The 12,136-nt window shown below is 32.6% G+C and overlaps 1 protein-coding gene across 1 annotated transcript; it reads right to left on the reverse strand.

The window, feature by feature from the left end:
* Positions 1–3,759: 3,759 nt before the first annotated feature.
* On the reverse strand, positions 3,760–12,133 carry LOC143075078 (large ribosomal subunit protein eL20-like). Its single transcript, XM_076250365.1, has 5 exons — positions 12,089–12,133; positions 10,167–10,346; positions 9,200–9,329; positions 8,532–8,641; positions 3,760–4,019 (listed from the first exon to the last, which is right to left on the reverse strand). Exons 1-5 carry the CDS (start codon positions 12,104–12,106, stop codon positions 3,927–3,929), a joined length of 531 nt encoding a protein of 176 aa, XP_076106480.1. The 5' UTR covers positions 12,107–12,133; the 3' UTR covers positions 3,760–3,926.
* Positions 12,134–12,136: the final 3 nt, after the last annotated feature.

Genomic DNA, 12,136 nt, shown 5'->3' on the forward strand with positions numbered 1-12,136 from the left:
TGGACCAAAAATTAAGAATCTACATACACAGTTAGATTTGGCATATCAAAGAACCCATTTATTCAATTTTTGATGAAATCAAACAAAGTTTAATTTTGGACCCCCCATTTGGACCAACTTGAAAACTAGGCCAATAATTAAAAATCTAAGTACATTTTTAAATTCAGCATATCAAAGAGCCCCAAGGATTCAATTTTTGTTAAAATCAAACTAAGTTTAATTTTGGACCCTTTGGACCTTAATGTAGACCAATTTGAAAACGGGACCAAAAATTAAGAATCTACATACATAGTTAGATTCGGCATATCAAAGAACCCAATTATTCAATTTTTGATGAAATCACACAAAGTTCAATTTTGGACCCTTTGGGCCCCTTATTCCTAAACTGTTAGGACCAAAACTCCCAAAATCAAACCCAACCTTCCTTTTATGGTCATAAACCTTGTGTTTAAATTTCATAGATTTCTATTTACTTATACTAAAGTTATGGTGCAAAAACCAAAAATAATGCTTATTTGGGCCCCTTTTTGGCCCCTAATTCATAAACTGTTGTGACCTCAACTCCAAAAATCAATCCCAACCTTCCTTTTGTGGTCATAAACCTTGTGTTAAAATTTCATTGATTTCTATTTACTTATACTAAAGTTATTGTGCGAAAACCAAGAATAATGCTTATTTGGGCCCTTTTTTGGCCCTTAATTCCTAAACTGTTGGAACCAAAACTCCCAAAATCAAACCCAACCTTCCTTTTATGGTCATAAACCTTGTGTTTAAATTTCATAGATTTCTATTTACTTATACTAAAGTTATGGTGCAAAAACCAAAAATAATGCTTATTTGGGCCCCTTTTTGGCCCCTACTTCATAAACTGTTGTGACATCAACTCCAAAAATCAATCCCAACCTTCCTTTTGTGGTCATAAACCTTGTGTTAAAAGTTCATTGATTTCTATTTACTTATACTAAAGTTATTGTGCGAAAACCAATGCTTATTTGGCCCTTACTTCCTAAACTGTTGGAACCAAAACTCCCAAAAATCAATCCCAACCTTCCTTTTGTGGTCATAAACCTTGTGTCAAAATTTCATAGATTTCTATTCACTTAAACTAAAGTTATAGTGCGAAAACCAAGAAAATGCTTATTTGGGCCTTTTTTGGCCCCTAATTCCTAAAATGTTGGGACCAAAACTCCCAAAATCAATCCCAACCTTCCTTTTGTGGTCATAAACCTTGTGTTAAAATTTCATTGATTTCTATTCACTTTTACTAAAGTTAGAGTGCGAAAACTAAAAGTATTCGGACGACGACGACGACGCCAACGTGATAGCAATATACGACCAAAAAATTCAAATTTTTGCGGTCGTGTAAAAACACCTATCTCCAAACACATTCATTGATATGTGTGTCTGACATCAGAAAATTTTATACGTCACATAAATTTGTCGTTCAATGTGCATACAAACAATTTTAAAATTTACCTAGGCAATGTTAGCGTATAGGTTAAAAAATCAAAAGTATGTAAGAATAAATTTCAGAAATAGACCAAGATTGAAAATAGTCCAAAAGATTACAAAAAAATGTTAAAAAATGACTTTAAATGGCACTAACTCCTTAAGGGGTCAACTGACCATTTTGGTCATGTTGACTTATTTGTAGATCTTACTTTGTTGAACATTATTGCTGTTTACAGTTTATCTCTATCGATAAATAATAATATTCAAGATAAAAACCAAAAACAGCAAAATTTCCTTAAAATTACCAATTTAGGGGCAGCAACCCAACTGGTTCTCCGAATCATCTGAAAATTTCAGGGCAGATACATCCTGACCTGATTAACAATTTAGTCCCATGTCAGATTTGCCCTTTAATTTCAAAGATATAAGCCAAAATCTACATTTTACCCCCATGTTCTATTTAAGCCATGGCGGCCATCTTGGTTGGTTGGCCGGGTCATCGGACACATTTTTTTAAAAACTAGATACCCCAATGATGATTGTGGCCAAGTAGTTTCAGAGAAGATTTGTGTAAAAGTAAACGACGACGGACGCAGTGATGAGAAAAGATCACTTGGCCCTTTGGGCCAGGTGTTCTAAAAAGGTTCAATAAACTGATTATTGTGTGAATCTCCAAGGACCATATCTCTGCCCAAATCATACTGAAACAAAATTCGAACTAGATATGTTACTGCCTACTGGTCATGATAAAAAAAATTATATAATATCGATTATCAAATCAACATCTTCAAGCATGACGAAAAAAATTGCAGAAAACCGATATATTTTAGTGAATTTTCCAAGACCAAGGATCACAACTCTGCACAAAATCGTCATATGAAACAAATTTAAAACTTAAACTGTAACTTGTCATGATAAGACTTTATACCAATTATCAAATCAATATCTTCCAAAAAAATGTGGAAATGGATTATTTTAGTGAATTTCCCCAAGTCAAAGCACCACAACTCTGCACAAAACTATCAGACCAGAACAAAATTCGAACTCGATCTGTAACTTATGATAAAACAATACATCAACTTTCAAATCAATATCTTCAAGCATGAAAAACCGATTTGCGGGAACACAGTGCAGGCTTTTTTCACATCAACCACTGGATTGGGATATCCTCAGGGAGAAACTCCATCAGCAGTGTCTTTAACCCAGTGCATATGAATAAAAGTTATCAGTCTGGGAACAGTATATCTCATTTATGTACCTGGTCAAGGATAGCAAAGTCAAATGTTGCTAAGCTACGGTTTTGCATTCTGAAGCCCATGCTTTGAAATCAGTTCCTTTGAGCTATTTTCAGAAATCTAATATTTTTTATTGAACAGTGAAGGAATATCCAGTTCATCTTTTGTTGAAATAAGGAGGACAGATAAAAAGTGATGGCATAAACTCACATTGGTCTTTTTTTTATTCTGCAGGGACAAACATATTTGTCATAGAGATAGGACATGTGCCTAGCAACATTTGGGTCACTGACAACAGATGTAGCATGTGAAAAAGATCAGCTTATCCTTTCATGAGCCTCTAACGATGTTTGTGTTGCTAAGTTTTGGTAATCTATTTAGTGTTTTGTGTTCTGTTGTTAATTATTTCTTTTTTTTTGTCATGGTTTGTTTTGAACCTAACATATCCCTTTGGTTTCATTCCTCTCTCTTTTATTGCAATGGAAACAAAACATTTCCCCAGTTGACTAGCTTTACTGACGTGACATATTGTTGGACAATGTTCTCTCCCATTGAAAGAATACAATAGATATTGTTCTTAGTTCAGTTTATACACTAAGGGTTAAACGAATTATTCATCTGTAGAAAAATTATCTCCTGTATAGGTGAAAATGCATGAATCAACTTTCAAAACTGCATGTGAAGTATCAATAATAAATTGTCAAACTGTTCCATATTAAAATTTCTTGACAAAATTTTCAGAAGTTCCTATTGAAATTTGCGTTTTAAACCATGTTAGATAATTAAAAACTTGAAAATAGCAATTTATGAATTAAAGCCTTCCTAATTTGAAATCTAAGTTTAACATCTGTTTAAACACAACAAATTTTGATGGGAACAATGCTAAAAGATTTGTCCAAAATCAAGCTTTAATGAATAAATTGAAAATATATAATTGATATTGAATCAATACAATACATGCAGATTTGTAAGTTGACACACACATCTTCATTTTTTGTACAATTACTTCAACAGACAAGGATAAATCAATATGCCCGCTTCCATCATAATGGCAATTAATTGGTGTTTGACATCCTATTTCAGTAGTTTTATTAATGATGTGCATTCCTTATGTACCATGTATGTGACAATGCAATCTCTCTCCATACATCCTTCACTGTAAATACTCTACACATCAATAACAAATGATTTTTTTTTTAAAGTTTTTTTTTATTTGTGTACAATAGTGCATTGTCCACCTCAGAAAGTTGTATGAGGTCTGCTTGTCGTGAATCTTGGACGATTCAGTCTTCTGTGAATTCTGTGTGTCAGTGGGAATCTAATCTTTGAGTTCTGAAAAAAAAAATACAACCAGCTATTAATATGCATTATTCAACAAGCTATCAAGTTTCACAGCAGAACTGTTATTTTAGACTGACTGATCAATCAAAACTGTGTGAAAAATTTCAGATCCTTGCTAATGACCTTGGGTAAAGTTGCAGTTATGTTGTTACAAATGTATATAGTACATATTCAGTGTTTAACCCATATATTTTTCTGTATCTAGAGCCTGTAACATCCATAATTCACTTCACACTGACATAAGATACTCAGGGAAGGCGACTGGTTTTATTAATGTAGCACATTACTTCTGGCTTTATCTAACAATGTGTCAGCAAGTCAAGGGAACGTGCAAGTACTGTACAGTGAAAATATCAACCTCTCTAAGTGCAAACTGGATGATTTGAATAGTAAGAACAATCTTTATCAAACAAAATGTACAGCGCAATTTCAATAATTGGAATTGATATCATTGTCTTGTCATAGATAACTATCATATAAAGTAGCAGCTGTAGGACTGAAATAATTTCCGATAATTAAACAAATTTCTGTATTTCCACTGATAAGTCAGGAGCCTTTACAGTGTATTGTACATTAAATTACTGATCTGTAACATCCTTAATTCACTTCACACTGACATTAGTTAGACAGGGAAGGCGACTGGTTTTATTAATGTAGCACATTACTTCTGGCTTTATCTAACAATGTGTCAGCAAGTCAAGGGAACGTGCAAATATATTGAAATCCTCTTGTGTGGTTCAATTCCACTTAACATGTCAACTAATTAAAATTGCAATTGAATCTGAAACAATCATTGAATATAAGCTCTTCATGATCAATTCAAAGAACAAAATGTATGGAGTAGAACAAATTTTTCGGTGAAGATGGGAAATGGGAAGTTTTTTGTTATTTTTTACATGACAAAGAACAATATTTTGATAACTGACTTTGTGAAATGGAAACGACATCTAGTAGACTATAAGAACTATTTAAGATCTCAAACTCATTGCAGGACATTTACCTTGTCCAAAATGTGCCCTGCACTGTTGTTTACTGTACAAAACATAGAGAGACAAAAAAAGAAAGACTGTTAACCACTCATTCTTACGTCCATTAAGTTTAACAATAATCGAGGAGATTCTAAACTATTTTGAACCCGTATCTTGTATCAGAGAATAGTATATTTCTTTTTAAAACACCAATCTGCCAGTTATACAACAGAAAATAAATCTGAGGAAAGCAATTTAAAAAAAAAATTTTCTCAATTGTTGTTTGATGGTCTGTATCTTACTGTCCATTATAAGTTATACATTTCACTTCTGATCTGTAACATCCATAATTCACTTCACACTGACATAAGATAGACAGGGAAGGCGACTGGTTTTATTAATGTAGCACATTACTTCTGGCTTTATCTAACAATGTGTCAGCAAGTCAAGGGAACGTGCAAATATATGGAAATATTTTCTTTGCGCTGATAAGGTTCAAGGCCACTGCCAAAATCAAACAATAAACTAAAACTAGGACAATTGACAAATTCTTTACAAAAACAAAACATATTGGATAGGACTTGTGAATTCTTTTCAACAAGGGTGAAAAGGGAGGAAATTATTTTTCAATTTTGATTAGACTTAAAATAATATTTTGGTTTTTAATACATATATATATTCATGAAATCAAAATTCATGTTATAATTGACTTGACTGTCCTGCCATTTAGTGTTTTTGTTACATGAGCAAACAAAAACAACAGACTAAAATTCTAAGACTTGGAAACAATTTATCTATGCAGATTTGAAAATTTAAAATCAATTATACCAAAATTTGAATATCAAAACTTGTACTGTTGATGAACAAAAAGGAAGACAATCCATAACTATTTTTGAACATACCCTCTTGTCATAGAAAACAATCATATTAAGCATTATCTGACTTCAAGCAGCAAGTTATGGAACTTAAAATACTTCTGTTGCGCAAAGGAACTTTTTTAGGGAGTTTCTTTCCACTGTTAAAGGCAGGGGCCTCCAACCAATTATTGTATAGTACAAAGTACTTTATACATTCAACTTCTGTTCTGTAACATCCATAATTCACTTCACACTGACATAAGATAGACAGGGAAGGCGACTGGTTTTATTAATGTAGCACATTACTTCTGGCTTTATCTAACAATGAGTCAGCAAGTCAAGGGAACGTGCAAGTACCGTACAGTGAAAATATCAACCTCTCTAAATGCAAACTGGATGATTTGTATAGTAAGAACAATCTTTTTCAAACAAAACGTACAGCGTAATTTCAATAATTGGAATTGATATCATTGTCTTGTCATAGATAACTATCATATAAAGTAGCAGCAAATTGTAGGACTGAAAATAATTTCTGATAATTTAACAAATTTCTGTATTTCCACTGATAAGTCAGGAGCCTTTACAGTGTACTGTACATTAAATTACTGATCTGTAACATCCATAATTCACTTCACACTGACATTAGGCTCAGACCAACCCAAACATCGTCGGACCGCAGGTCATGACCTGTAAAAAACTTAAAGGTCCGCCACCATCCTGTGAACTACAGGACCTCCTGTCCTGTACATTTTTTGCAGCATGCAATATTAAAATTGGGAAAAATGTGTTGCTTTATCAAACACAAAATATGGTTTTCCTCCCGAGATCAATGAAAAGCATTTGTCTTTATATTAATTAGGATCGCGGAAATACCCTAGTCATATATATAGATATATATGGACAACACAAATAGTAACCCAATCAGAACACAATAATATAAAAAGCAGCCAATAAAATCACGCTTCCTTTGACACGCGGCGAGATTTTCTTGTCAACTATTTTATGCATTCCCTGAAAATCGGCATTTCTAATATGACTTCCTTCTTTTTAAAAACATATTATAAGACAATTTTAAGGCTCACTGGCTTGACCCCTACTGCCTAAACCCTTTCAATTTGAATATTTTGAAAATTTTGTATCTCGATTGTCATGTCCGTAGCGTCAGTTTCCGGCATTTCTTTTTTCCCCGGTTCATTACGCATGCGCCGAAAACACATGTTGTAAACAATAACATGAGTTTCCTCCGTTTTTATGATGGGGCCGCACGTGCCTGGTCAAAAACGGAAGGCCGATGATCCAAGTACAGCACGCCAAAAAAAAAAACCAATATTGAAACAGTCCAACTTTTTTTCCTTTATCATGGATGGTTCCACTGACATCAGCGGTGATGAGCAAGAGTCGGTATATACAGTGTTCTCACAGAGGCAAAGTGACTGAGAGATTTCTTCACATTGGCTCACCACCTAGCACATGCTCAAAGGACTTGTACCAATACCTGATTCAAATTTTTGAATCAAATGGAATAGACAGAAGTATGTTCATGTATGGTATTAGTACTCCATTTTGTTTTAATTTAGCAAACATTAGTCTTTCATAAACATGCAAAAGTGTAGTACAGGATAGTAGTTTTGGTTACTTCATTTATCATAGTCAAAGGCACTCAGAATGCAGGATTTTGCATCTTATTTTTCAAAATTTTTCTGGGGGGCATGCCCCCAGACCCTTCTAACATGTTCGCAGCGCTTTGTGCTGCTCACCGGTGATAATAAGTAGGTCCTGTAACAGAAATGAAGGTCCTGTAAAAAATATTTACTACTGGACCTCATGACCTGTTAAAACATTTTATGTTTGGCTGGGTCTGTCATTAGGTAGACAGGGAAGGCGACTGGTTTTGTATCATTCATACTCATCTGTTTAAGAAATCAAAATCAAAATGGTTTAATCATTGTTAATGTAATGATGCAATTTTACATCATTCCTAGCACACTTGACACAATTAACTAGTCAGATTTAAAACTTAGGAGCCCTTCTTTAAACTTGCTCAAAACTGATCTTTAATAATAATATAAACAATACAACATTAATACTAAAATGGAATGTCCTATTAGAGATTGATGAAGTATCAAAATAAATGAACAGACAGCGTGACAATCAAAACTTGTACAGACCTGTGTGGAACAAATATACTTAATATCTATACCTTAAAAAGGTTTGTAAGACGGACACTCCTAACCTCTTATTAAAACCTATGGTCTATAGGGTTGATTAAGTTTATTACAATAAAAGAAAGAGATTCCAAGCCTATTTTGAACAGTGAACAAACACATTATCTATATATTAAAAACAGCAAACAGAAAGTTATACCAGTGGTTAAACAACAAAATTCATATTTTTTGGGGGGAATTGTGACATCCATTATTCACTTCACACTGATGCTAGATATTCAGGGAAGGTGACTGGTTTTATTAATGTAGCACATTACTTCTGGCTTTATCTAACAATATGTCAGTAAGTCAAGGGAATGTGCAAGGATAGCGTATTTATGATTGATCTGATCAAGATGTTTCACCAGAAAATATGATCGACTGTATATGTAATTATCTCTTTCTGTGACATTTTTTTGTGTTTCATAAACTTTTGGAGAGAGGAAGTAGAATGGACATTGATACTTCACATACATGAAATTGCTTGACATTGTTTCTTCTACATTTGGAAGCAGCTACTTCTTCAACTTTAATGATCTGTATTGTTGAGGCTCTAGCTCTATGTCTGGCTCCCATGTCACGATCTGTAATCAAATGAAGTGTGTTTTATTTACTGTAAATTTAGAAATTATTGCCAGGTTTTTATTATTGCGAATAATACAACAGAGTTGTAAACGCAATAATTAAAACTCGCATTTTGTAATATTTTAACTGAATTAAGCATGACTTTTCCCAAAATGGCAATCATAAATGCACATTATAATTTCTGAATTTACAGTACATCACAATATTGAAGAAAAATATTCTATTGGTTTTTTGTATTCTTTTTACCACAAGATACCTCTAATAAAAAGTGTACAGTATTCAGTATTTACGGTTAAAATAAAATATATCTTGCTTTCTTTTGGCTTTTATAAAATTGTACAAGACCAATTTTAACTAAATTCTCTATGGGCACTTTTTTATGGCATTAACTTATGCCTGTGTCAGTGTGTACTATAATTTTATACTTCTAATTCTGATTTATGAACTCGCCCCAAAGACTACCTTTTGGCATTAAAAAATTCCTACATGAGCAATTTTCAACTTTATCCACTGTGTTTATTGCATCTGATGTTTGGACTTGGAAATTATGGACTTACAACATTGTGTTACTGCACCAGCTGCTGTCAGATCTCTATACTCTCTGTACATGTTATGGATACCACTTCGGGACACATATCTCAACCAGATACCAATGTTCTTTACTTTAACTGGCTTCTTTTCATAAACCTACAAAACAGAATATAAAATTTACTATCACTTTTGATATCATAAATTATTATTTTTTCCTTAGCAAAGTTGATTATCAAACAGTAATAATAGTGACGGATTACAATGCAAAATATACAATTTGTATTTTTCAGATTATAAAATATCAAGATATTAAAGTCAATATTTAGTATAATCTTTTGCGATGTCAGATATTAAGGTATCCTAGCCTTGATTCATCAAACGATCATTTAGATAGGCATGTACCATGATGGATGTTCTATGAAAAGCAAATAACATGACTTCTCTAAACATTTGAAAACATTTAACATTATTCATTTTGTCAAGTTCTAAGGTTCAATATAGATTTTTTTCTTGTTTTTTTTCCACTATAGTATATTGAACTTATCAAGTTATGCTTCAATTAAAGTTCCCTTGTATATCAGAATCTTGATGGCACATTTTCAGATAAATGAACCACTAATTTCTTGTTTGATATTCAACAATGAAGACAATTATTTAATATGTGCAAATTAACAAATGCCACCCAAAATGACTGTTGAGACAGTCAAATTCTTGCTCCAAGATCTGAAAACTTCATAGTTGAAGGTTTCAAGATATTACATGGTTACGTTCAGTTCTCCAATGATGGTGTGTTACATCCATAATTCACTTCACACTGAGATATTCTACAGGGAAGGCGACTGGTTGTATTAATGTTGCATATTTCTTCTAACTTTATCAAACACTTCAGTTTGTAAGCTAAGGGAAATTGCATGTTACAAGCAGAGGTTTGATGATTGGCTCCAATAGGTGGTAAACTTGCAAAGGAGAAACTATAAAACAAGTTTTTCTTACCTGTTGAACAGACAAGATTTCACCACTCATCTTCTTCATTTTTCTCAACTGAGAAACAAAGTACCAAAATCTAGATTTTGCTGTACATTTGTCTTGTGCAAATATTTTCATCTGATAGAGTGGTGGAGCTCTATTTTTGTCAGATGGCAGAGATCTGCCAATGACCTTGTACTCCTTTAACTGTTCGAAAGGAAAAAAAAATAAAATTGTTAAAATGTATGCACATTTGAAAATATTGAATAGGAAGTTTCACTTTGTTCATATCATTTAAGTATTTTGTTATCATGTGTTTGTGCATGTTGGAGTTCATTTCAATTAGATGCTTGTGATGTAAATAGCAGTCTAAATTTGTTCAATCATGGTCTTAATGCTAACTCATATAAGACATCTTAAATTTTTGTAAGCAGTTGGTTTGAAATTCTTAAAAAATATTGCATTCGAATTGAATTATACTTGATACAAAAAATACATGGTGCTATTTTCAGAAAATACTATGCTAATTAGTATGCTAACATCTTAACATTAACAAACATTTGAACATTATAATTGTCATAAATATTCATTCTATAAAATTAGATAAAATTTGCTCTAATAAATACCAAAAAATATATACCTCCAGTCTGCATGGTTATAAATTAGTCACTAGTCCGATGCCCAGACTAGTAAAACTTTGTTTGGACCAATAAGAAATAAAAATGCCCTAAAACTTGAGTTATTGTCCAGAAACCTAATGTGTCTTAAGACATCGAGGACATACCATTATACAAACCAAAAAAAAATTTCCGGCCATTTAAAAAGAAGTCCCTGTATACTGGGATCTTTTAACACCAGAAAATAAGGAATATGTCACTTTACCTGACTTGAGCCCAACCTGTTTATTGTAAAAGCAGTAGTATATAGTTACTGTCTAATGAATAATAAGCAATGAAATGCTAAAGCTTGAAAAGTTTAGAAGATTCCTGAGGGTCACAATACAGTTCTGGTTTCAGACAGGCTGTTTAGCGGTGGTGTTTTCCCCCATGATAAATTCCCATACTGCATTGTCCAATATAAAAGACCCTGAAATGCTGACTGGGACATATTCTGTACTCTGCTTCATACTTTTCTTATATTTTTTTATTCAAAAAAATTAATATAAAATTAATGAAAATAATTGATCGAACAACCATGGCCAAATGGGTGTTTGACCGAATGTTCCACTCTGCATGCTTAACCACAAGTTTGTAAAATTATTCTCTACAAGCCAACAGAATCCAATTAAAATTTAAAAAAAATTGAGCATCTGGCTTGTGGACTGAAAAGGTAAGTGAAGGTAGCGGAACGACCCAAGGCCAAAACTTCTGGAAAACTTTCTGGTTATTTCTTGGAAATATGTGCTCATTGAGTCATTCAAAAATTTTCAGTGGTCTTTTTTGGACTTTAGGATGTCTGATGTTATTCATGGTTTTTTATTGTCCATTTAATATTTAATTATTTTTTCATTTGTGCAGAACAACTTTGTATTCCTGTCTTAAATTGACATGAAACATAATTTTTAGTAAGAAAAAACTATTTTCTGTGGATGTGAGAAAAGTCTGTTGACTGTTTTTTTTTAAATTATCTGTCATATTTTTGACAATGACATTCTTATTTAAACACTTTTGTTGAAAAGAATATGCTTAATATAATATAACACATCCCTTTTGCATTATGATATGTTTGAAAACTATAGTTCTCTCAAAGTGGATATAAATACTTTTACCTGAATACATATGTACCTCCCCCTTTTTTCAAAATGCAACTTTAAGCCGATTGTATGAACAAAATTTTACTAAAAATAAGAGAAAAATGAATGAAAACGAACTAGAGTTTATGATGTTAATACAGTTTATCATTTGAATTTTTGAAATAGTGTTTAATTATGGAAAAGAATCGCTGTATACCTCGCCTAGGACTTTCATGGCGAACACGAGGAAAGAAAAGACAACTCT

Source organism: Mytilus galloprovincialis, chromosome 1, assembly GCF_965363235.1.
Source record: "Mytilus galloprovincialis chromosome 1, xbMytGall1.hap1.1, whole genome shotgun sequence".
Taxonomy (NCBI): domain Eukaryota; kingdom Metazoa; phylum Mollusca; class Bivalvia; order Mytilida; family Mytilidae; genus Mytilus; species Mytilus galloprovincialis.